At 41.5% G+C, this 27,566-nt stretch overlaps 1 protein-coding gene and 1 long non-coding RNA gene across 6 annotated transcripts in view; one reads left to right on the plus strand and one right to left on the minus strand.

The window, feature by feature from the left end:
* Nucleotides 1–26,743, minus strand: part of LOC133511140 (neurocan core protein-like) — a 61,426-nt gene extending 34,683 nt beyond the window's left edge. Inside the window, exons 1-3 of one of the 5 annotated variants that reach the window (XM_061839806.1) lie at nucleotides 26,459–26,675; nucleotides 12,339–12,477; nucleotides 10,227–10,596 (exon numbers count right to left, since the gene is read on the minus strand). In XM_061839806.1, coding sequence (XP_061695790.1) covers nucleotides 10,227–10,596; nucleotides 12,339–12,477; nucleotides 26,459–26,512 — 563 coding nt within the window. In that variant the 5' untranslated portion in view covers nucleotides 26,513–26,675. Of the gene's footprint in view, nucleotides 1–10,226; nucleotides 10,597–12,338; nucleotides 12,478–26,458 lie in introns of those variants that run through there. The other 4 variants (XM_061839803.1, XM_061839802.1, XM_061839804.1 and 1 more) reach the window with 4 other exon arrangements.
* A 27-nt stretch (nucleotides 26,744–26,770) lies between these two features.
* LOC133511142 (uncharacterized) lies at nucleotides 26,771–27,216 on the plus strand. Its single transcript, XR_009797804.1, has 2 exons — nucleotides 26,771–26,928; nucleotides 27,028–27,216. It is a non-coding gene; the product is annotated as an uncharacterized LOC133511142 (long non-coding RNA).
* Nucleotides 27,217–27,566: the final 350 nt, after the last annotated feature.

A 27,566-nucleotide genomic window follows, 5' to 3' on the forward strand; every position in this document is an offset into this window, starting at 1 on the left:
AGCATTCCGTATAGTTGGGACGAGCCACTGCTGACCTTAACTCAAGACATTGAGCGTCGGTGGGGACAATACTTTCAAGACCGCTTCGATTCCACAGACACGCCTTCACATGAGAAAGTAGATCCTGGGATCTGTGAGGCGGTTTCTTCTTGAGGCGGGCCGAAGTCACCAAGTTGGTTAAGAAACTCCATGGTGGGAAGGCACCACGGGGGTGGATGAGATCCGCCATGTGTTCCTAAAGGCTCTGCCTGTAGTGGGGCTGTCCTGGTTGAAGTGCCTCTGCAACATCGCGTGGACATTGGCAAAAGTGCCTCTAGATCGGCAGACTGGGGCAGTGTATGGTTCCCCTGTTTAACCTATCTTGGAAGCTGGCATCGTTGTGAAATTTCAATCAAAGTTCGCTGATCCCTGAAATAATTTTCTCGTGATGATTACTGCGTAGTGCTGACACACATGATTTTTACACATGAAGAATGACTGGGGCGGCGGGGGGTGTGAAAGGGATGTGTGCACATGTGACAAGGCATATGAATTGTTTGGATGCATCCCGTTTGCTTCAAAGCATTTCATAAAAGTGAACAGTCAAACTGTCAGTCTTGTGTATCACCACTCCATGACAGGACGAATCTCTGGACACCCCCTCTTTCTAATTATGTTTCACCAAACTCTTAAGTCCATACAGCTCCCTATGACTGACAGTCAAAGTGGGAAGCGGGATAAGAGCGAGAAGAAGATGAAGGAAGACGAATGAAAGGAAGGTCATTTTATCGCCCTTGTCACATTATCACAATGAAATCCATTCCACTAAGCCCTAAACGGAAGCTCTTATACTGTTCTATATTCACAAATGACACACGCAGTCCATCTTGACTTGAAAAATTGAAATCATATTCTATGTGGAGAACGTATGGGCAACCTAAGAATGGAATGGTCGTCAGTGGTGCCTATTGACGGCAGCTCGGAATGTACTGGAGTAAACAATTCTCCCCCCCCCCCCCAAAAAAAAAGAGGCTTGGAACTGTTCATTGCCAATTGCAATTTTCTGTCAAACTAAAACTCACACACGAGTTTGCCTTCCGCTAACTTAATGCTAACACACAACACAAAACGCCATAGACTGACGAGTGAATAGCATCGCCGTTAGTGTTTACCCTTCAACCAACTCATTTGAACACAACAGTGACTGTACATGTATACTATATAACAAAAAACATAAAAACATACAGTAAGAAAATAAGTATTTGAACACCCTGCTATATTGCAAATTCTTCCACTTAGAATTCATGGAGAGGTCTCAAATTTTCATTGTAGGTGCATGTCCACTGTGAGAAAGATAATCTCAAAACAAAAATCCAGAAATCACAATGGATGATTTTTTTTTAACGATTTATTTGTGTTATACAGCTGCAAATAAGTATTTAAACACCTGAGAAAAACAATGTTAATGTTTGGTACAGTAGCCTTTGTTTGCAATTACAGAGGTCAAACGTTTCCTGTAGTTGTTCACCAGGTTTGCACACACTGGAGGAGGGATTTTGGCCCACTCCTCCACACAGATCTTCTCTAGATAAGACAGGTTTCTGGGCTGTTGTTAAGAAACTGAGTTTCAGCTCCCTCCAAAGATTTTCTATTGGGTTTAGGTCTGGAGACTGGCTAGGCCACGCCAGAACCTTGATACGCTTCTTATGGAGCCACTCCTTGGTTTTCCAGCCTGTGTGCTTCGGGTCGTTGTCATGTTGAAAGACCCAGCCACGACACATCTTCAATGCTCTGACTGAGCCAAAGAGGTTGTTCCCCAAAATCTCACAATACATGGCCGCAGTCATGGTCTCACAGAGGACATGTACCTACGATGAAAATTTCAGACCCCTCCCTGATTTCCAAGTGGGAGAACTTGCAATATAGCAGGGTGTTCAAATACTTATTTTATTTACTGTATATACATATAATGTGAAGTAAATGTATTGAGATACACGTGTTTTGAGTTAAGAGCATAGTCACAGAACAAATCTAACTCTTATCCAATGGAACCAGAGTATGCCGATGATCTTGCTATTCTCCTGGGAATAGTTCCTACAAAATGTTGTAATCTCTGTCGTAGCTCATCCTAAAGGTTTACGTCTGCGTCCCTTAGCACCAAACTCATTTGAAGGCCTTTATGGACCTTCTTCTGTAGAAGGACAACAAACGATTGTACCAAGTGGAGGAACAGCAGAGATTTAATATTATTAAATCAATTAAACCAATCATAATCACAATCACAAAGAGAACAGTGGACACTGATGAATCCTACTTATTAATCCCTCGTGTACATTTAGAACATGCACACATGCATGCCCTTCACAGTCTATGGTGACTAATCACCATAATTCAAAAGACCCAATGACTCATCAACTTTGTTCTCGTCGCTTCATTACATGGAAGGTTGCTTAGTACTTGGCGATCCATACGACCCTCTCTGCCACACAAAGGCTGATTCAAAGTGGCACAATTAGGCACGTGGGGGAGGCCAGGCTGAGATTCGGTGTTGATCTGAAAACACTTGAAAGGATCTAAGATTATCCAAAAAGCTCTCGAGACAGAAGGACTGTGAGGCACAATCTTTGTTTTGCAAGAAGACATACAGCATACTCTCCAAAATGATGAGTCATACTTGACAGTGATTGACAGCTCCTACAACAACCATTCAGCTGCAAAGATATGATTTTTTTCTCCTCTCCCATCCTCAGCCCCGCCACACCATAATGTACGTGTCTATTTGCAAATCCTCACTGTTGCGCAAATGAGCGAGCAAAGTCATGATCCTGACAAGCAAATACTCATTTTGAATTCATTCTCTTTGCATGCGAGCACACAAATATGTAAACAACGATGACGAGTCTGCATAGCGACAGGAAGTGGAGTGACGAAGCTGTAGCGCAGCCAACGCAACCTGGACCTGAACCCGCTCAAGACTGTAGGAGGCATCCTTCGCCACAGCCGCCCCTCATGCTGACCAAGTGCCCCGCTTCAACAGTCAAGACCATCAAGTTCCTACAGTCGCCCAGGAACTGAAGTGGAAAACCAACATCAACTCCATCCTTGAAAGGCCTTCTGAGGCAACTCGAAACAGCAGTCATCGAATCACTCCTGTGTTCATCAATCACAGTCTAGTTTGATGCTGCCATGAAAAAATAGAAACGCCATCAACGGACAACCAACACCGCTGAAAAAAATTGCCGGTATCCCCCCTAGCCACCTTTAAGAACTTGCACGCTACCAGAACTAAGATATGAGCATGCAAAATCCTCTTCGACCCTCCATATCCTGGTTAACGCGTCTTCTGGCTCCTTCCGTCAGGTAGATGTTAAACAATCCAAACTAAAACTAGCTGACATTCTAACAGCGTTTTCCCTCTTGCCGTTAACTTCTGAGTGTTAACTTACAATTCTTTTGTAACATGCGGCCAATTTTGTCTGAGCTTGTCATCACATCTTTGGCAGGCCAATTCAATATTATTTGTGTTCTCTCTATAGTAGTCTTGCCACATCTCTTATTGACCTATACAGGCCAGTCATGTGGTTGAGAAGTATCTGCACCATTTGAACAATTGACACTGGTCCTGACTTTGGTGCGGGCACTGTGGGTTCAGTTACCATTTAGTGACTGTCTGAATGTGAACTCTGATGGTTAACCATGTCTATATTTGCCCCAAAGCGGGAGACACTAATTGAAGATTTTTGGGCCATGATTACGGTTCATAGCCAGCCTTCATTTACACAACAACGTGGATCTAACGCTTGTTCAGTATTGCCAGCGCTGCTTCATTGTTGAATCATTGTGTGTGCTCTGTGGCTATCACTTCAAGTAATCCCCTGGCATTATTAATCCATCCATCCATCCATCCATCCATTTCCTTTGCCGCTTTTCCTCACGAGGTTTGCAGGGAATGCTGGAGCCTACCTAACCCAGCTGTCAATAGGCAGAAGGCAGGGTACACCCTGAACTGGCCGCCAGCCAATCGCAGGGCACAAGACAAACAGCCGCACTGACAATCACACCTAGAGGCAATTTAGAGTGTCCAGTTAATGTTGCATGTTTTTTGGGGTGTGGGAGGAAAACGGAGTGCCCGGAGGAAACCCATGCAGGCATGGGGAGAACATGCAAATTCTACACAGGCGGGTCCAGGATTAAACCCAGGACCCCAGAACTGAGAGGCCAACGCTTTACCAGCTGCGCCACCGTGCCCCCAGCAGAACCCCTTTTCTTGCAAAATTCAAATGTTATTTTGTATTTATAGCTTTGAAACGATTGGTTTGAGTGGAAGGGTTAAAGGTTAAACCCATTTACCTTGGCATTGTTACAATTTTGTCCACGTGGCCGTGACAACAGCTGGGCCTCAAATCGGCAAGGGACAAAGGTGAAAGGTCAGAGGTTAGGTCCTCAGGTGACAAAGCCAATTATGACATCAGGTGTGCGAGTCTATGCTATGACAGACCAGGTTTATTAGAGAGTAGCTTCGCATATAAACAGAACACATTACAGCATCCTCGGTGAAGCACACAGAAAAAAAAATGTTGAAATAGAGCAAAAGACAGCAGCACGCTGATTGGTTATGATGAAACATTTGTATGACTTTAAGGATGTGCTGCACCAGTCGAATGTCGAACGTCATCGTCCTTCAGGTGTGTTTCACATTCACACGTTCAGCAAAGACAAGAACAGAAAGTGCTGAGAGGAGATGTTTCTTGAAGTGCGCTGGCGCGGGGGACAAAAAAAAAAAAAAAAAAAACACCCGAAAGTGACATAGCGAGAAAAACAAGCAACACAAAACAGAAAATGCTGATAAAACTTTGCAGTAAAATGACATGACTAGTAACTGATGGCGCATTTGTCTTTTACGCCATTTGTCACCTTTAAAGGGAAGACAAAGAGGGAGATTTTCTTTGTGTGAATGAGCTGCTCAGCTGTGCTCTCATCCATGCTGGCAACCATTGGCCGGACCAGCGGTTTTAAGCCCTCCCAGGTCACAAAAGCGAAGGTGATTGATGGCGCGGCTGCGCCAATCCCCTTTTGGGTCCCTTTGCGGTGTGTTGCTGGCTCACATGGGGCTTTATCTCGGTGGTATGTAGTGAAAGAGACCGATACTGTGGCTTGATCACAAACATTTTGTTTGGGCTTGCTTACGGGGCAGAAAAGTGAAAGCTGTCCACCTAGAATAGCTGAACAAAAGTCAAATTTTAATTGGCTTTATACCAAGGATGTACAAATGTTTTTCACTTTTGTTACATTTTTCTTTCAATTATCAAGTGCTCCCCCCTCAATGCTAACTTGTTCTTGTAACCTTTTCATGCGGACCGTGTTTAATATTAAAATATGCTCCAAGCCAATAAAGAGCATGCAACAGGTTGTAAATGGACACTGCTGCTTTAAATTAAACACAAGGTTCAAGCATTGTAGCTCTGAACAAACATTAATATTTAAGATTTAGAGCTCAGGCTCGCCGTCTAAATCTTCATTCACATCGACAGTAACAAATGTAAAGTAAATTAAGTAAGTAAGTAAATTACAATCGAAGTGGGACTCCATGTACTATTCCAAAGTCAAGATGATTAAGTACAATAAATGAAAAATCCAATTAAATTATTTGAAAACAACATAGAGCCAATTGGCTAAATCCTGGTGACAGTTTTCGGGGAATTGGATATTTTGTCACCACAGTAGCAAAGATGAGACACATGTTGGCTCCCGCATATTAGCTATCGTTTTCCTCTCTGTGAAAAAAGGCTTCTTTTTTATTTAAAATGCATTACTTTAACCATAATCCCTCACTGCATGGTTTCAGTGGTCTGTTTCGTACTGAACCTGGCGCCGTAAAATGTCTAAATCCACGTTGCCTGGCGACATCTTTTACTCAGCCAACTAATTTCACTTCGCTGCTAGTTAGCAGTTACTAGATAGTGCTCATCTGTCATCTGCCCCTAGGTAGAGCCGGAGGGTGGCGGTGCGTGCTGTTTTTCTTTATGTTGTGCCTCATTTAGTACAATTTTTCTTAAGCTTGAGCCACTATTTAGGATTCACAAGCAGATTTCATCCGTCCGGCCATCCATTTCCTACACCACTTCTCCATTTCAGGGCCACAGGGAGTTGAAGCCAATACCAAATTGGGGTGAAAAGCACACTACACACTGGACTGGTCATCAACCAGGCGATTGTAACACTTTACCGTTAGTGATTACCGTATTTTATGCACTATGAGGCGCACCTAAGAGCCTTTAATTTTCTCAAAAGCTGACAGTGCGCCTTATAATCAGGTGCACCTTATATATGGATCAATATTGAGCCTTGACCGCAGCCCATCTAATGGATGCATAATGTAAGCCCAACCTCTACTGTAGCGTCTATTCTATGCGCGCCTTATATATGAAAAAAGTTTTAAAATAGGCCAGTTGTTGAAGGTGCGCCTTATAATGCGGAAAATACGGTAAGTAGAATGCCATAAAAAAAATAAATAAACAAAATCACTTCTGTACTTTGATGATCCTGGCTACACTTTAAGTTTGCATGCTCATTATGTTGTGTGCAACAATCAATTATCAATTTAGAGGGTTTTAAGAGTAATGGATGCAAAGTTGTTGGGAGATACATTAACATCCACAAAAAGTCAGCTTGTGGCAGAGCAGAAAATTGAATTGCTACTTTAGGAACATTATCCTTTCCAGTACAGTAGAGCACCATTACTTGCTGGGAATAGGGACTGAAACCCTGCCGCAAAGAGCGAAGCCATTAATAATGGACCACCCACCAAAAGGGTTTATTAATTGGGGATAGATGACAAATAACCACTCCGAATTGTGTTGATCATAAAGCATCAACGCCGTGCTTCGAGATTGTACACAATCACGAGCCCATGTATGTATAAACAACTATTTACTCAATTTGAAACAGATTAACCACTTCACATGAGGCTCATTAAGTCTCAGGTCACATCCAAATAACCCAAATAACACAAGCACACAGATTGCCAAATGAAAATGTGCACTAGTACTTGACACACACATTTCCAAGTCATTAAAATTACCTTCGGGCACTAGCACACATTAATGAATGTCAGGGAATATAGGCAAAGTGTAACAGCAAAGTAGAATACATGTTAAAAGTACTTGCACTGAGAGACAAGCAGAAACATATTTTCACTTTTGCTTTTGATAGATGGCCAAAAAGTCAAATTAAACCTCTGTACAACACTACCACCAGATGATAAAAAGGTCATACAAAATACAAATATCCAATTTGCAAATGCAGATATTACAACTGAAGTATGTTTGACATTTCACAAAAAGCTCATTTTCCTTATCCAGGAATGCCCGTTTTAAGTGAAATCAACCCATGTTCTATTGCTCATTTCTAGACATAAACCATCTTTTAGGTGGGCAAAAAGTGCGTATGTTGTTCTAGCACACAATTTCAGTGGGTCTCATTAAGAACGCTTCAACACGACTGGCAGTCAGTGAGTTAAATCCGATTTTTTTGTGTAACTAATAATACTGCAAACTCCTGTCTGCTGTGTTATATCAAAAGCTTTTCATCCGTCGCACAATGATGTACAGTACAAAGCCAAAGAGTACATGCAGGAACTATTTTAGAACCCTTTCCTCACACACACACACACACACGACGCTGCTTTCTGTCCACCCTGCCACACACATACGAGCACACAAAAAGAATGAAAAATGCATGCCGTAAACTAGCAGCTTTTAGCATCATTCTTTGTCACTCCCCCGTTCACCCGCCCAACGCACACATACACAAAATCCTCTCACCACCTCCTGCTCCAGAACATGCGGCCGCCTTGTTAACCTGGTCCCGCTTTATGGCACCGGCACCCAGCTGGTGGCGGGCGCACTAACAAGGCCAAGAAAGGGGGGGGGGGGGGGGGGGGGGGAAACGACTCCTCCAAGGGAACGAGGAATAGATTGAGGAAAGGGGTCTGCTGAATGGGGGCTCTCGGGTGGTCACACAATGCCGCTCGTTTGTCAAGGTGACCCAAAAAAATGCAAGTGGATTTGGATGTGTTCATCACTGCAGGATTTTAGTCTTTTTTGGATTTTTTCTTTTTTTTTTTAATCCAAGTAGTGACTTCCTACTAATGTGCCGTGACAGATCATCAGGAAATATCCAATTTCGCTAAATTGCGCCAAAATGTATTTATTACAAATTAATTATGCACGGTGGTTAATTCCGAAACTCCGTTTGTATTGCAAATCAACTTGTCAGTGCAATGAATGTAAATGCCGTTAATACGTTTCAGCCTCACCCAGAAAAGACAAAAATCGCGTTGTAATAATAAAAAACTGCGCTGTACAGTAATATGGGGATTGAAAAAAATAATTAAATAGAATGCAAAGAAATAGTCTGTATGTCATGATTAATTAATTGTACCACTCCTTCTCGTGTGCGAGTCTTCACCACTAGGAGGCAGTAGCATATGGACATACACTAAGAAGATGGTGGCAACCGCAGTAAGCTGCAGTAATATTTGTTATTTATCCATCCATCCATTATCTATCGCTTTTCCGGGGAGGGTTGTGGGGGAAGTAGCAGGGATACCGAGACTTCCCTTTCCCAGCAACTTCTTCCAGCTCTTCCGGAGGGATCCCGAGGTGTTCCCAAGCCATCCGAGGGACATAGTCCCTCCAGCGTGTCCTGGGTCGTCCTCGGGGTCTCTTTCCGGTGGGACATGCCCAGAACACCTCACCAGAGAGGTGTCCGGGAGGCATCTGAATCAGATGCCCCAGTTACCTCATCTGGCTTCTCTCAATGCGGAGGAGTAGTGGCTCGACACTGAGCCCCTTGCGGATGACCAAGCTTCTCACCCTCTCTCTCTATTTGTTATTCGCAAATTAAAAAAAAAAAATCCTGTTGTTGTAATGTCTGTCTACATGTGTTGCTGGTGCTGTATAGTTTGTGTTCAAGCATCTGTTGCTTATGTTTAAAGGACCCAAAATCAATTTGTTCCGTTAGCCGTCTGTGGTGTTTCGCTTTTGTTTTGAGCTAGCAGACTTTCCGAACAGAGAACCCAATGTTCATTTCATATACAAAATGTCTTTGTTTTAGGTTTAGTTTGACAGTAAATGTCAGCTGGGAATGGGAAGAAAATACCTTGAAGCCTCTCTTTGAAGAATTATTCACTATGTGCCAAAGTCCTTCTTGCTTTGAAGTGAGGTGAGCTTCCTGCTATCAATCATATTTAAATTTCAAATCAAAGCAAAAAAGAATAAACCAGCCGAGCGACGGCTGGTAGCTTGGAAAGCTCGTACGTTATCTCAGTTCCAAGCCAAGGTAGCACTTTATCTTTTGTTCACCTACCTATGCCAGCAACATATAATGACATACAGAACAATGAAACTCACTTCGCCAACCCAGATAGGGCTGTAATTGCCTCGATACCACAAGATGGCGACAAAGCACTTTTTTTCCAGTTATACAAAACTATGGCCCGACAAAAAGAAGCAGTCACTCAGTTCAGTATCTTGGCGGGACACCAAAATGACTATTTTTTTTATACTAAATTAGCAAATATATGCGGTTTTCAGTGAATCAGGGCAGATAGCCCCCCACCACCCCTCACCCTTGCTACAATTTGTCCACTTTTTGTAAAATTATTTTGGGGTTCTTGTGTGCCACGAGGTTTTGCGCTGATGTAAAATGTGTCCCTGGGCTCCAAAAAGGTTGTGGAAACCGTTTTAACCCACATTGTGAGCAGTGCGGCGGCCAATGGGTGCACAAGTTGGAAGGCGTCCTTGGATGTCATGTGCAGGTGACATAAGGTAACACAATAGATTTCACCAACACCTGTTCACAGCACTCCAACCTCTTAGATTCAGGGATTGTCGTCCAGTGAAAACTAAATTAAAAAGGTTAAAAGCGCACAGCAGCGCACACACAAACAAGGTTACAAGAGTTGATGTTTTATGCATAGCCTTATGCATTAGTCGTAAATTTCACTCCATATTAAACAGCTTTGCGGTGTAAATAATTCAAAAATCCATAGCACTGATTTGTCCAGCTTGAAACCATCACTTTGGTGTTTAGTGATATGACACACACACAAGACCTTATGTGCCACTCTTTTTTTTCCCCACCTTTTCGTCATGCAACTCACACTTAAACGCTTCCTAGTGATGCACGACGCGACGCTTGTAACAGTAAATTCCACGAGGAATAAGGACCGCTTTCGTACTCACCTCAAAGCGACAAAGCAGAGATGCAATCCGCTGGAATGTGCGCGGAGGGGAGAAGAGGAAGGAGATGAAGAAGAAGAAAAAAAAAGGGGGGGGGAATAAAAGCTTTTGCAGGTGCAGCACACGCTCGACGGAGCGGGCGTGAAGCAGCACTTTGCAGCACTTTGCGGTAAGCCTGACTTCAGCCAGCGGCCGAGGATGCGGGCGCCTCCTGGGGCGCGATGGGTGCGAGTCGGCCGGCCACCTTTGGGTGCTCCGGAGAGAAGCCAGATCAGTTTGAAACAAAGACAGCTGACGGGCAGGCGAGGCAGGCGGCTCCAGCGCCCCCATTCAAAGAGAGAGGGTGGCGGTGTAGGTGGAAGGGGGAGGGTGGCTGGTTGGGGAAAAAAAAAAAAGAAGGGGGGGGGGGCGTCTTTATATGACCATAATCCGACATAAACCTTTAAAGGTTGAGCCAGTGTCTGTGAATTAAACCAGAATGTCAGTCTGACAAGCAGCTTAAGATCGTCACATCCTCCTCACGCTGCCGCTCGCCTCACTGGAGTTTGAACGACAAATGACAACAAAACAAGAGAAGTCGCCATCCGAAGCAGAAGTACTACAAGCTGCACTTTGCTATGCGATCAGGAGTCCGGTTACTTCTTATTTTAATTTTCTGGACAGGAGGCGAAAAGTGTGGACAACTTCAACAAGCGTCACCTTATAAATTTGACTCAACTTGTTATTTTTGCTTTACGCTCTTCAAAAATTCTCTTCCTTCTATTCTTTTAAAAAAAAAAAAAACTGAGGCCAATCCCTCAAAAGTTTTAAAAGACCCCTATCTCCCACTTTTAAAACAAATAAAAATCAAGCATTTCAAATCCAAATACAAGAATAATGAGTGAACTGAAAAATAATACAGATTTCCGAATTATATGTGTGTACAGCCACAGTCTCTAGACTTAAACCCCATCGAGGTGGTTTGGGACAAACTTGACAGAAGATAAAATGCAAAAAACTACTTGAGCCACATTATGGAAACTTTTGCAAAATCGTCAGGAAGAATATTTGATTTCCATTGTGGATTGAACACAGAGAGTGCATTCTGCTGTTTTACCTGCCAGAAGGAGGCTACTTGATGAGTCAAAACATCAGAATACTTTTTACTTCGGAAATTGATTTATCTTGTAACTTTTTGATTTTTCTGTGCATTCATTTCAGAATACAATCAGACATTGGATTGGATGAATTTGTTCGAAAACTTATGACTGCTAGCGCACAGTGTGCAAAAAAGGGAGAAAAAGTGTCTACAGTTTGCTACTCATCCTCTAAATAATACTAATTTTATTACGGTATTTATTTTTCATTATCCCTCCCTTTGTGCAGTTTTATGCTGCACTGATATAAAAATTAAAATTTCCCCTGTGATGAACAATAATATAATAAAAATATACAAAATCTGTATATTATTTTCCCTGAAATTTGTGGTTGAATATCTGATTTCATGGTTCTAGTCGGTGCATTACTGAATACACTCCCGATTCTGAGGGCAGAAAAAGCGAGCGTGTGTTTATTGCAGGTAATTGCTCACAACACATGTGCAGTCGTGAAAGAAAGCGAGCAGCAGAGTGTGTTATTTGCTCCGGTGTTGCTCTGCAGGCTGTTGCTAGGTGCTTGGCATGGTTTTGAATAATGCATCTTCCCTCATCTCACAGAGGCGGGTTTTTGGAGTCCAAACAGTACCAATGATCGCTAAGATGAGATGTGCAGTGGAAAAAAGCGATAGAGTGAGAGAGAAAAAAAAAAGTGCTGCAGGTAATTGCCCCACTTGAAGTTAATTTGGAGTCCATATTGGGAAACCTCATTAAAAGGCTTTGTGCAGCCCAAGCTACGAGTACATTACTTTTTCTTGGTGATACCGTCCAAATCTGAACATTGGACACAGTCTATTATAGGAAAGTGCGACCATTTCAGAACAAATGTCACCTTCATAAATAATGGAAACAAACTCAGTCTGTTTCACAGTCAAAACTGAGGGGAAAAAAAAAAATCTCTGTACATCTAAAATCTGTGGACATATTCATTAAGAAAAAAATTTATATTTGGCAGTTGCTGATAGTACAGTAGTTCACTGACCTACATGCGTCGGTTCAAGTCCCATCAGTGACAGAGTGAATGGTCTTTTTATGCGTCCTGTAACTGACTGGAGATTAGTCCAGGATGAAGTTTTCCGCTTGCCCAAAGTCAGCTTGAAAAGCTCGGGGTCCCCGTGACGCTGAAAATAGAAAATTGATGGATGGGTGACATTTTCAGGTGTAAAATTAAGAATTTGTTTTAGAAAACAACAAATGGTTACTTACCCTGGTTGCTATTATGAAGTACTAATTCAATTACTATTTAAATTACTTATGGAAAAAAATTATTATTAACAGTAACATGTTGGATTTTAAAGTAATTCACCAAAGAGAGTCCATAAATAAGACACCCGCTAGCTTAATGTAAACAAATAGCAGAATGCCAAAGACAGGCTAACAGAAATGACCATAGATGTTGCAGTGATTATAAATCTTCAAACTGCTACTTTGACACACAGGAAGCAGCATACAGTACAGGGGGGACCTTGACTTACAAGTTTCATTCATTCCACCACCATGCTCTTAACTCAAACCATTTCCCATTGAAATTAAATGGAAATTCCATTAAACTATCACTGTTTTAGTCGAGTGAAAAATAGCATTGTACTGTAAAATATGACTGAAAAAAAGAGAACAAAGAGCTGCAGTATCGCGAGGCTTCACTGTGAAGTGTGGTTTGTCGTTCAATTGGTGCTTTTTGTGCAGTGCCGTAAAAGTTAAACATATGCAAATTACGAGCTGCCGGTTCACTCTCCGACAAGTCAAATAAAGAGCAGCAACACCTCGGCATCCAATTATGCGTCAGTTCTACAAGCAAACACAATTTGCGGCAACTTTCATGATGGGGAACCTCATCAGCGCAGCAAGAGTTGACGGGCAAAAACAGTCAAACAGAGCAGCGGGGGTACGCGACGCTTATTGCATTCCTGATTCTCTCGGAACACGACAGGCGCTGCAGAAAGAAATGAACAAAAGACAACCGAGACTGCGTATAGCAAAGATCAGCGAACATGTTAAACGAGGATTTAGGAGAAAAAAGTAGGCCAAAAATCAAGACGTGGTAAAGATTGAAACATTGCCGTGGTCCTGCAACTTCAGTCTCACGATGCAAATGCTGTGCACATGATGCAATGTCAAAAATGTTAGGGTGTTTTGTGTTGTCAGAGCAGGCCACAGGAACTTCTCAAAAATGGTCACAATGCTGTAATGTGTGCCAGGCATTACTAAAAATTGGCCTCAAATAGCAATTCAAATGTTTCTTGAGTTCTTTCAACAATAAATGTTTACTGTTTAGCTCTGGTGATGTATTCCATACTCATTTGCAATAGATGTAAAATCTCCAATTTGGAAAAATCACATTTTAAAAAAAAAAAAAAAAGTTTTGAATTTTACCCCCCAATCCCACCCACATACACAAACTAAACATTTAAAGTCCTTAAAATACACAGTTGAAAACATTACAGATGCACACATATTGGATGTACGGAAAGAAATTCATAGAGAATACTTCACGGACTGTGGTATCGCTGTACATGCGTGTGCCTCTAATATGGACGTAAATATGTGCCGCCAGGATTTAAATTTGAAATGCCACAGAAAACAGGATTTGAATTTGAAATGTAACGTGATCACATTTTTAATAGTTGTATTTCAGTGTCACGTTTCAATGTTAACCATTCAACTGGCTACAATTCGTTGTCGAAAATTCACCGTCTGTGCCACCAGGCAGGGTTGCTTCAGGTCAAAACCCAACAGCCAGCCAATCCAGTTAAGTTTTCTTAGTATGTGAGGTCACGTGACTAATAAAGCGTAACTGCAATTGGCTGGCTATTCTAGACAGCGAATTGTAGCCAGTTGAATGGTTAACATTGAAATACAACTATTAAAAATGTGATCACTTTACATTTCAAATTCAAATCCTGGTGGCACATATTTAATTCCATACTCTAAGAGGCGCGGCCTAATGTTACGTGACATCAGCGAGTTTACGTGTGAGCGTCTGGGTGCAAGCTGTGGCTGACAGCAGCTTCTGTACAAGAAAGCTGATTGCGTGCGTGTGTGTGTGTGTGTGTTTCACTGCTCTCTCGGCGTTAAATTAACTGCTGAAAGGTGCAGATTTAAACATTTAGGAGGACTTTAGTACAACAGATTAGCAAATCTAGAAGGAATTGTTGAAATAGGGTTAACCACACCATGCTGCTAGTTTCTGAGAACCTTCCTAAAATGATCAAAACCCTTTTAAAAAGTTTCAGTCTTTTTCCCCCATATCACTGCTGCAACTGAGCTGTTGATAAATTGATAAAACACATCATAAATTATGAACGCTGAACATAAGCAAACATCCGAGCCAGTTCATGCTCAAACGTGGTCGAATACATTTTACATTATACCGTTACACCGAGTATCAAAGTACGACGCAGTGTAGTTATTTAACAACACGTGCACGCGCGCACACACGAACGGGACTCGACTTATCGTTGAAGCGCTGTGACTTTTTAGAAATGTCAATCATTTTCCACTGGGGGGAGCAGCCATCCGAACGAGGGACTTGAGAGGAGTGGGATTATGACACGAAAAACTGCTCCATCATCTTTAACGGCGCTGCCAGGAAAGACACAGCGCCCACAGCGGGAACAAAGAGCATAATGATGTTTTTACTAGCATAATAAATTCTCCATCTCGGCGTCGGGTGCTCTCGGGTGTCTGGCGCGCGCTTGTTATTGGCCGGAAAGTCTCATTCTGGACGGTTTGTTTTTACTGGTGGTGTTAACGTGGGGAGATCAAACGAGCTGGTGGGTAAACCACATAAAATGGAGTTTTGTCCGGGAGACAGTAATGGAGGAAGTGAAGGAGACGTGGCGGGAACTGATCATAACCGCACAGGCCGGCTGTGGGCAAGATGCAACGTCTTTATTGCAATAGGTGAAAATTTGCCAGAAAGACAAAACGTTTGTCCAGTAGCTGTGCCCCTCCCACAGGCTTCTAGCACATTTGAATTAATTAATACACAAGAATTCTTGAGAACTCACTCGGGTGCTTCCAAAAAAAAATGTGAGACAATCATATAACATCACTTTTGGGAATTGAAAAGAAGACTCAATCGCACAGTTTTTCCACGTAAGAGTCAAAGCGTTTACTGTAAAACTGACTGAAAAGTGTAAAACAATGTGAAATGCCATCAATAGGTTACGGAAAATTAGCATACAGAATAAGTAAATGACCAGGGAAGTTGCTTTCATTAAATGTGCTGCTCAGCATCCTGTGAGACAATGTGCAACTTGTCTGTATACTATGAAATAATTTTAAAAAAATGCTTAAACATGTGCAAAAAAAGAGGGTAAAACTATATGTGAAAGTTGACCTGCAACAAGACTTGGGAAAATGGCCAAAAATGAGCTGCAGCACTGTTTCCAACATTAGGCTCATCCAAAATGGCAGCACTGAGAAACTGCAAACAAGAAATTCCACAGCTGCTGAATTGTCAACAATCGAGGGTGCGTTCAGTTCTCCGGTTCACTTCCTCTGCTCCAAAAGGATTGGATGGGTTTGGAAATTCCATCTATTACCATCCTGTTTTTTTTTTTGTTTGTTTGTTTGTTTTTTTTTTTTTTTTTTAAATCACACGTTCAACAAACTAACTCCTCTCTAAATTGGAACTCAAACAGCATGTTAACGGGCATTTACGGAACCGAAAAACAACCCAAGTTTACACGCACAAGTACTCAAGTGTTGCCCTTGGGCAGCGAAAACACCGAAGCTAACGATTAGAAATAAATAAGGTCATTATTAAAGATTAATTTGCAAGGAAAGATTTTTACATCCTATTAGTTTCAATGTGGATAACCTTGGCATCAACCCACTGGTCCCTGTTGGAAATTATTATTTAATTGTATTAAGCAGTCACTGTGATTTGACGGGCGCATACATGCTGGGGTGCCATCGCACTCGCAAATCTGTACAGTCGAGCACGAAAAATCATGCACTTAAAATTTGTTACGAGTAGAAATACATAGATATTGAAAGATGTCGCTTATTTATCTATAGTCTTAACCAATGTTCCCTCTAAGATGCACCACCACGCAATTGCGCACTTGTCATACACACTCACCGCACATGAAAACCACAGCCTGATGTCTTTTTTTTTTTGTTTAAACACGGAAGCACACAGTCTTTATCAACGAGGTGCTGCTCAGCCTACTTCTACTTCATAGTTTACCTGACACCGCCCCCCTCCGCTCTTAAAGGGTTACACTCATGATTAAAAACAGAACACACACCCACAACTCTGCGGGCATGACTGACCACACCCGTGCATTTTTCCAAATGTGAGTGACTGATCTATGTACCTCTACTTGTACCATAGTTAATAGTCTAAGCCAGTGGCTCTCAAACATTTTACAGAAACTACGAGCTAAAAAAAAAAAAAAAAAAAAAAAAAAAAATTACTACTACTACTTACTAAAAAACGTACTACCATTATGATTACTCATCAAGAGAGCATGGTAGGCCTGTTTAAAAAAAACAACAACCCTTGGACGGTATGAACATGAACACTGCACTTGAATTTAGGCAATAATTAAAATGTGTTGTACATAGGTTAAATTGTAAGAAAAATTATAACCAGTCAAGCGTATTAAACTTGTGCTCTTTTCGTTTTTTTTAAGCCAATTTAAAAGTTAAATACAACCGAACTGTACGAAGGCAACAATTGTTTCACATACAATTAAAGTAAACAAGTTGTACGTGTAGGGCACTTTAAGAACGCTACGCACTTCCCATATTTCCTTCATATTTAAAATCGCCTCATTTTTCTGTGGTTGTGATTTACGGTGAGCGCTCAAAATGGATCATGGGTGTTTATTTATTTTTTGGGCAGATGCCCATTTTTAAATGTCATCGCGTAAATGTCGTTGAACAGCATTACATCAGTATTTTGATGATTGTAGGTTGACACTGATCAACCTGGTATTGGTCTCACTGCAATGATGAAGACAGTACTCTTGTCTACTGTGTTGACAACTGACCATAGTGCCGAAAAAAAAAAAAAATCATCTTTTTATCATTTCATCATCATATCATTTGACACATTAAGAGCTTTTTTAAAAAAAATTGCTGCAAACAAAAACACAAAATTCCAGAGGCTAAGAGTTGCCGAATTGTTAGTCTGTGGTCGCTGACGTCACATTCTTCCTTTTTGTAGCCTTCAAGGCAAAGTCTGGGGACACAGGAATTGAGAACCACAGAGCTTGAGTGACTTCAATTCCCAGGATAGCCCCCACCCCCAACCCCCTCAAAATCTTTACAGCGCCAGCCAGTCAAAACTAAGTGCGATAGCAGGCAGGACAGTCAAAAGTTTGCCAGATTAATTTGCGCATTTTCCAGCTCAGGAAGGTGCCGTTCGGAAAATAGAAAACTCGACGCCGGCAGGCGGGCCTGTCAAAAGGCACAGATTGATCCTGTTAGCAGCCTTTTCGCTTTTGCTCAATGGGGCTGTTGGCGAAGCCAGAAATTTCAAAAACTGTCAAAACTGCAGAAAATGCAGGCGGGATGTTTTCAAACTGGTGCTTCGCTTTAAATGCAGATTTCTGGTGCGGTCGTTCAACGCCATCAAAACGACACACAAATGAACAGAATATCACGGTTCATACTATTGTAGGTTTTTTTGAGACTACAAAAAAAAAAAAAAAAAATGAATCCATTCGATAGTTAAAACTGCAATGATGTAATGTCAACAAATACAAAATGATGCATTATCTTGAGTTTCAAGTACAGGATTTGGGTTTCTAGTTTGTCCTCACCCTCGTGTTGCCCAAGTCTAATAGAGGCTCATGCGCCTACCGCCATCTTTTTGCAGTAGTCTGTGTGACACCATCCAAAATAAGTTTGCTACTAAAGCTTATCAGAAAAGGTGAAAAGTTGAATGGCTTAACAAACGGTCTAAAATTGCACGCTGATGAAAATGGGCCAAGCAGGCGGGGCCCTAAGACAGATTGGCCGTTGCAAAATAACAGACAACAGCTACTCGTGCACTTTCACATGCCCAATTATGTACTGATTTGCGCTTAAAATGCAGGTCATGTGTGGCTGAGCATTTTGCATGTGGTTTATGAGCGCCCGTTCAGCATCTGTGCTTTGTGTGTTCCGCTTAGCCAACTTAGTCTTTCCCCTTTCACCCCCCCCCAAAAAAAAAAAAAAAAAAAAAAAAAAATCAAAACAAATTTAAAAACATGGAACCTCCTCTGTCAAAGCGCTCCGCTATTTGCTTTATTTGCTTGAAACTGATGCGGGGACACACGCGGCGCAGATTTATTATGTTCATTAGCATCTCCGCAGAATCCAGTGGAGAACAAATCATTGGTGGCTGCGCGTGACTCAGCCCTTTTAATGGCTCGATGCAGTTTTCCGTAACGGCACTTTCGATATGACGCTTTCTCTGTGGAGAATACTCGTGTTCCAAGAGGTGTCGAAATCACGTCGTTAGAAACCAAAACATCACGTTCATGTGTTGTGTGCCGTGACAAGTGAGAAACAAAAGTATTGGATCCTGTAAGTAATATTGTAGTTTAAGTCATTCTACACTGGTCACAAGTCATCTTTCCACACTGAAAAAAAAGGAACACTTAATGCCACAGCAACACCCAACAAATAAAGCAATTACGAAAATACCATTAGAATATTGTGCATTAGAAAAGGATAGCGTAATACCAATAGAATAGAATTCTAAATTTCTGCATCAGCATACACTGTAATGCTTCAATTCAACTCAATGTACCGCTCCTTCTGTTGTACCCGTCTTGACCACTGGGGGCAGTCATGCAGACTCAAACAGTTTCACGGTTTCAGAACTCATGCGACTCAGTAAGCAGCGGTAATACAATATTGGTCATTTTTGGCAATATAAAGAACAGTTGACGGTGAATATAGTTACATTATCGATCAAAGTGGGGGGTCTCCGTTGTTTCTGATCAATTGTGTGTTCATAAATGGTTTTACCACAATGATCGATGCTAAGTGGTAGCTTGTCAACAGTGTTTTCCAGTATACGTTAGCATTAAGCTAGCAAGGGCATTCTTAAGGCAATCTCTTTTAGTCAATTTAAATACACAATGCTCTCTTATGTTTACAGTGACAGTAAAGGTCAACTGCAAGTGGGATACATCTTGAAGGATTGTTCACACCGCCATATAAGAAGTTACAGTGAGTCCATACAGAATTGTAATATTAGGGATAAAGACTTAACGGGATACCACTGTTTTTATCCATCTAGTTATTTTATTAAAACAAAAGTAAGCTACTTTCTCATGCTGCATTTTGCAATGTTTTCACAGTGAAACTTTATTCCATGTTTGGCTTTATTGCATCACATTGCTTGTCCTCATTCTTAAACGCATCGTCGCAGAACATAACGGAGAGAAGACTTAATTAGGCGAGCTGTTGGCTTCCAACTGCGAGCGAGTTGGCCCGAGCGCATTTCACTCGCATTGCCTCACGCTGTCTCCTGACAATAAACGTTAGTGCGAATCACCACAACTACAGGCCAATTGTAACTGTAATTGGAGCGGTATCATTTTCAATCAAAAGCGGCACGTTCGGATTCAGATTCTTAAACAGGGGACAACGCTAAAATTTTCAATCTGTCATCAATTGTTCATTTATGACTGTCATTTTCTGAATTCAGTCTCTTATTATAGAAGACAGAAGATTTGAAGTTATGCACTTAAATAGATTAGAACCAGGGAACAGTCTGCCTCATTCACAGGAATTTCAGTTTTTGCATTTCATTCTGGACTTTGCATGGTCCCCCCCACCACATACTCCAGCCTCCTCCCACATTCTAAAAATATGAATGTCAGCTTAAGGGAATACTTTAAATGCCCATAGGTGAGAATTCTTGCTTATCTATATGAGCCTTGCAATTGACTGGCCATCATTCTAGCTTGCAGCCCCCCCCCCCCCCCCCTCGTGCACTAAGTCAGCTTGGACAGCCTCCAGCTCACCCGCGTGAGAAAATTGATGCATGAATAATCAGCTCATCCTACCCGATATCAACAAATTAGTCTACCTGATCTTTCGGTGACGCTCTCGTTCACACACGCCCACTTTTGTCACCTTTTATGCAAATTGCCATCTGTTTGTTTATTACAACTACCACACATTTGGTTTGCAGGAACATTAAAACAACATGACTAACATTTTAATTGTACTCTCACGAACAGAATGTGCATATTTCACTACTTTTCCTTTCGGTGGCACCAATGTCTGTAAAATCTTTTTGCCCACTGGCAAAATGCTCCTTAGCCTCATAGTAGAAGAATGTTGACCCTGTGCAGTATTTATTGATAACACAAAAAGTTGAGGTAAAACTCAAGTGTGACCTTTTCTTTTGTTCATAAATTGTAGTCATTTAAAAAAAAAAAAAAAACTGCTGCATCACAGCTTTCCAATGAGGTGATCCTTTTGGGGTGACCCACCGGAATAGATCTGCCCCTGTGTCGAGTTGCTCTCATAAACAAAAGAACCTGGATTAAGATGACGTTTTTTAAAATCATGTTCTCAAACTGGACTTTAACAGAAAGTGAAGAAGACCATTTTTTTGTTTTCTTAATTCATCAGAATGAAAATCAGTTTTGTTACCATTTTAATGGCAAACAGTTTACTATTTGCATATCTTTTGCTCAAAACCTTACAATGTGCTTGCTAAAAATTGTTTTTTTTAATGTCTGAAGATTCTCAGTCATGGAAATGGGCAGAGTTTGGACCACGGTGACTGGATCAAGTTATTTGCTGAATTCGTTGTGTTTTTAACCGTTTCCCCACAAAGTTAAAAACAGACTCAATTTTATTATCCATGAAGTAAGAACTCCAAAATGGCAAAAATACAACATACCGGAATAAAACAAACATTGAGGTAAATTATTTTAAGGGAGAGTTTATATGTTTGAGATATTGATTGAACTTTATCTCAAGCAAAACTACTGCTGGCTGGCCGGAGGAAAATTATAATGTAAAATGCTGCGTGGGTAGCTTTGATTATGTTACAGCGCTATCTAGTGGTACAAATTGACGTCAGCGTTTCTTACGTGCGTTTACTGCAACTTTGTGGCCAACTGGTGAATCTTCAGGAATTAGAATATCAGAGCAAAGTTGCTTTTTTTTTTTAACAGTAGTTTAACAAATGTAAACATTAAGAATACATTTTCCTGTGATAAAAATGATTTTTGGATCGTTATGTAGTATTCTCTACTTCTAACTGTAATCAGTCGTCATCAAAATAGTTTGAATATTGAAACATTTCACTTTGGGTGAATTAATATAATACTACATATAAATTGAACTACTGTGTAGTAGAAAAAGATTAAAGTGTGTTTAAGACAGCAACAACTTCCTCATTGTTCTCCCGTCAACTCCATTCTTGTTCAAATGTTTTTTAATGTTCTAGTTTTGTCAGACATGTGCCAGTGATTTCTGGAAGTTTTCAGCTGACATTCTAAGGTTCTCCCTTTTTAACCTCTGAACATTCTCGTGCTGTGTTCTCACAGTCATCTTTACAGAACTGTCACTCCTCCCAAGAGTAGAAAATGTCCTGAACTGCCAACATTTAAAAGACAATTTGTCTGAACTACAGACTGAAATATTGCAAAATTTTCCAGCTTTGTCCAAGTCAACAATTGTAAATAGGTCTCCTGAGAGCTTTTTGAAGTGAGCCACAGTACACATCAGCCAATGCTTTATGAGAAGAGAGTTCTAAATTTATTATTATTTTAAATAGTCCAGAGCAGCTGTAAGAGACACTTCCAGTCTTCTCTAATTGGTTGGACCCTCAGTTGGCTCGTTGGCAGATCCGACCACATTTTGACCAACTTACCCAAGCGCCCATTTCCATTGGCCAGCACGACTGATTCCGAGAGCACTGGATTACATTGACCCGGAAACACAACCCCTCTCTGAAATCTGATTGGCCAAAAAAAAAAAAAAAAAAAAAACGACTACACATGTACTTGAAAGCAGTGCAGCCAAGAGAAACTATAGAATTAAGAGAACATTGGAGGAATTTGTTAGAATTTCCATGCAGGATGTTCTCGCCTATTTGTCCAGCAGGGGTCATCAGTTGACTCTCCCCTGTGCGATATGATAACTCCCTCCCTTTGGCCATTCACACTGCCATCCATTGATCAATCTTTGCTCTTCTACTCCCACTGACAAAAGATGCTGCAAACAGGGAATGTGGGAAACCAACAATGCATTAGAGAACACAGACAGACAGCGATTAACACATGCATAGAGCGACGGTGTGTGAAGGGGGGAATAAACCACTGCTGAACAGTGTATCTGATCAATTTCAACTACAATGAATATTAAAAAAGCAAATAAATGCAATATACTATCTGGGTGAGAATTGTTTTGATGGATACATAACATGGATTGAGGGATAATGAGTCAGATAAGTAATCATCCATCTGATGTGAATCTACTTTGCGAAAGTTGAATAAAGTGAAAGTCATTAAATTGAGTTTTAAAAGAATTGAAAAAAAAAATGAATTAAAATGTCTTTTCCTAAAGTCCAACAATTCTGTTTGGGATTCAAAACACAACATCGTCATTCCTCTTCACTGGCGATAAAACGTGGCCCTAAAATGACGCCTTTCATCCTGGCTGCCTGCTCGCTCTTTCCCACCCGAATCAAAAAGGGGAGAGTCGTGGGGGGTCATGTCTGGCCACCCCTCAGGAGAATAACGGGGGTCCCTGTCTGGCCCTGCAAACCACCAACGGTTCTCCGCCGTCCCTATGACAACAGCCAAGGACCCCAGCGGGCCCCAAAGGCCCCTAGACTGGGACGTTTGGGCAGATGCCCGTAATTAACAGCACTACATGGAGGTGTCGGTCTGGCCCGTATGCGAGGCCCATCCTCTCCCAGACTTGTCACGAGCCCATAAGGATGGATAAAAAAATGAGGGGTGCGTGTGCATGCTGGGTTAGGGATGGAGGGGGGGAGGGGGTACCACTGGCCACCAGAATCTGCCCAGGCATTTGCTGACGGAAGGGTGGGGTGGAGGGAGCAAAAGTCATCCGATTCTTTACTGAAGTGCACCAAATATGTAAAAGATTCTGTCTGGTAAAAGTACAGATTAGTAAGGATATGTAAAGGTAAGTAGTTTTTTTTTTTTTTTAAGTACAGAAGTACAAAAAGGACCTTCAACTCATATTTTTCCACCCCCAGTCAAGGTTTGTCTGAAACTAAAAGCCAAAACAATTGCAATTATATTAAAAACGTCCATATAGTGTACCTTTGCCTAACAAATCCATTGAGCCAATCCCAACAATGCAAAATGCCATAGACGGGCCAACGAATAGCAATGTCACGCTTTCCGCGATGATTGAACACAAATGTGTGTGTGGGTGGGGGGGGGAGGTAGATAAGTTAGTTACATGCCCACATTCTTTATCTTCTGTGAAGAATGACAAATCTTACTGCTGCTTCACGAGTCTATGACCATCTTAATGTATATCTGTGTAAAATGTAAAAACAATTGTGTAAAAAGAAACAATATTCAATGCTTAAATTAAATCTCGTATTTACAGATTTCAAATGTGATGCGTGCTACATGTTTCATAAAAACTGAGACATGCATGTCTACCACTATTACATCATCTTTCCTTTCAACAACACTCAAGATGTACTTTGGAACCGCGGACACTAATTGTTGGTAGAATTCTTTCGCAGCCTTGCTCAATTTACAAATTTCAGTTGCTTAACAGACTGGGGTCACCCTTGCTGTATTTCGCAATTAATGTGCCATACATTTTCAATTCAAGACTGCGCAATACCTCTGCAACCGGGTATAACTTAAATCGATGAACACATTTGCAATTCTTATTTTTTATTTTCTTTGCAAAAGTGGAGGATCACCAGCAAAGTAAGTATTGCTCATGGCTCTGTGTTACTTTTTACTGTGCAAATGACAAACATCTTAAATTTTGAAACATGTTTTGCACAAGTTGTGTGTGGCCATAGAAGAAGTTAAACCCAAATGCACCCCTGAAATCAAAGTACAACTATGTGAAAAACACTCAGGTACAGTAATGAAATACTTGTACCGAATTTTTACTTTCAATAATATACATTACAATGACTTGAAAACTTAAAGACAGAAAATAGTTTCCCCTCTTTGGTTAACCTACATAGTACTCATCCTGAGAAGAAATTGTATTTTATATATTCTCTTCAAGTCCTGGATGGGGAGGAGTTGACATCCCCAAATATGCTGACGTTTTGTTCCGATCCCTCCATGCCGATACTTTCCCCGTTTTTCCACCTTACGAGTCGGCAACATCTCAATCGTTCAATCAATGTCAACGCTATATCGACTTCAACTCCCCTTCCGTTAATGTCGCGACATCCATTTTGACAGATATCTGTGAAATTGACTTAAAAAGGTACACGTCAAGCCGCTACCCGGTGTGTGACATTGTACAGACAATCTGTACTTTATTTTTCACTCTTACTGCTGATATTGGAAAATAAAATGTAGAAAAAAAAAAAAAAAAGTACAGTGTATACTTTTCTTCAACAATCATGGCGAAGACGAGAGTTTCATTCTGTCTGTCAATGGCTAGATGGACAAAGAGACATAGTTCATATAGTAATCAGGCTAGTTGAGTAAAACTGGATAATTTCCGACGGCAACAAGACTCATTGATCGAGAAAAGCTTGTTAACGCACCGATGTCGTCGCTGACCCTCCCCAAACAAAGCAATCGTGTCCAAGTGTCGCCAAAGGTCACGCAATCAATGCTGATCGGTTCGAGACACATCCGTCCGCCGTCCAGAAGATCACCCCCGCGGGTCAGCAAATGCACTGCCCGTCAGTCCATCAACAGAAACGGCGATCGGCGGCACACTCCGGCTCATCGCGGGGGTGGGGGGGGTCACGGGGGTCATCTCACCTTTGGCCTGGCCGGCCCTCTTTGTTGTCACGTCTTAATGAGGCGTTTCCCGGCACGCTAGTCGCTTTGTGCGCGACTTTAAGCTCATAAGTGGCGCGTTTTACGGCGACGTTAAAGCTTTTAGGAGCCGTTGAGGAGGTCTGTAAAGGGAAGCTAGTGAAAGTACATTACAGCCTTGTTAAAAAAAAAAAAAATGAACCGAGGGGTAGCTTGGCTGCAGCGCAGTGTTGACTAATTGAGCTGATAGTAGATGTGAGGAATCATGTAAATGCACTGGAGCACCGCGGAAAATTAAATACAGAACATTCAAGATTTGGATTACTTTAATACTATGCAACATGTTGGAGGGGAAAAGTACTTTCTAGTGTTTGAGTGTCCAATTCCATGGCAAAGAAGTCAAATGGGGCACAATGAGAGAGAGAAACATTCAATAATTATGAGAATTAGCAAAATTTCAAAGATGAAATCAAATCACATTAAAATGTTCACTGAAAACTCTGTTAGTGAGTGATAAAATGACTTTCCTCCCCCCCCTCCCCCTATAAGCACAACAAATTTGTTTCTATTGTCCTGAATCACAAGAGTCTCAAAGTGTTTTATGGGTTCAGTGCTCTCAAAAACCGAAGACAATAATAGATCATAAGAGTTTAACCATTTTACAGTACATGGTTTAAAAAGTCTCCTTTAGTTAAGAGAATGTTCATCTCGCTACATTTTGGGTGTGTGGAAGGGGTCAAACTAAAAAGTTGTACATTTTTATACATTTGTGGAAGAGACGAATCAGTAAAAACTCCAACATGTAGTGATGAGCATTTGGTGATGTTGCATGAATTGGCATCAGTGTGGTTTAATCAAACTCCTTATAGAAGTTGTATTTTTTGGATTACTCATTCTTTTTTGTACTATCAGTCAAGAAAATTATTACATTTTCTTTTGAGTTTCTGAATAGTTTCATGTACACTTGCAAAATACTGCAAGTGCTCGCGCTAACAGGTCTTAGCTAAACGTCCGCTATGACCGTATATTGGCCTGCATGTGGATGTACGTCATTGAATATGAAGTGACTATAAACACGAGTACCATACTAACATGTACACTTTAGGCTTTAAAAAAAAAAAAAGGTTAAACGCAAAAATGCAGTAAAAGCCAAAGTCAGTACTAAATAGGCAGTACTTGCCAGAAACCCGTGCAACTCTCCCAATGGTGCTGTCGATCTTTTCCTTTCATCCATCTTGAAAGGACATCCATTTCTTGTAAACGTCACTAGTGTGCAATATATTTTCCCCGTGCTCACATTTGGTGAGGTTGGGTTTGTTTTTGTTTATCGCGTCTTCCAGGTCTTTTTGTAGCCATTTTGTGACTTGTGCCCACCTGTCTGTGTTTGCCCTCCAACCCTCGTGTTGACCAATCAGCTCCCTCCAGCCACTCCGCATCCTGTCCAGGTGTTTCTCATTGTCTCGTTAAACTCTGTGGATTCATTTCCGGTTTGAAAACAACTTCAAGTAACAAACCAAAAACAGTCGACGTGACAAAGTAGGACTTAAATAAAAATAAACTTGGCAGGAATTTGAATCACGCAAAGAAGCAAACACGCAACCCGCGACATGGACAGAATGGAGCAACAAGAAAGACACAACCCAACTAAAAGTGAGAACAGGACAACATTTTAACAATATACTTTCTTCTCACTCTGTTCCATTCTATAATTCAAGCTTTGGAAATTATTTTGTACATTTTCACTTTTAGATGTGACTCCAAGACAGTCAGGAAACTCTGAACTGGATTTGGGTTCAAGAACTCCAAACGAGCCAATCCTGTCGCATATTTGGAATGAGATCGCTTCATTCCGCGCCTAGCCACACCCCCCAGTTTACACTTGTGCGACCTTGTTTATTTTGATTTCTTCTATCTAATTAAATCTTAATCTAAGGTGTCCATTGTGGTCTTCCGCGCGGGTCTTGCCCACCGTACGCAGTCTGCGTCTTTGAGGTTGAACTTGAGCGAGCGGCGGAATGTGGCCCGTGGGAACGCGGGCCCCTGTCGACCCCCGTCGGCCCCCTCCCGACTCCCCTCCATTTACAGGGGGGTGGGGGGGGGCGTGGGGGACCCGGGCGGCACGCGGACTGCGCCTGGTTCACACGCGCACTCTTCCCTGCTGGACTCTCACACACACACACACACACACACACACACACACACACACACACACACACACACACACAAAGACCGCACGTGGTAAGAACTGCACGCCGACGTTCTCTTTATTTTCCGTATTCCGGTTTAGA

The sequence above is a fragment of the Syngnathoides biaculeatus genome, chromosome 13 (assembly GCF_019802595.1).
Source record: "Syngnathoides biaculeatus isolate LvHL_M chromosome 13, ASM1980259v1, whole genome shotgun sequence".
Lineage (NCBI taxonomy): Eukaryota > Metazoa > Chordata > Actinopteri > Syngnathiformes > Syngnathidae > Syngnathoides > Syngnathoides biaculeatus.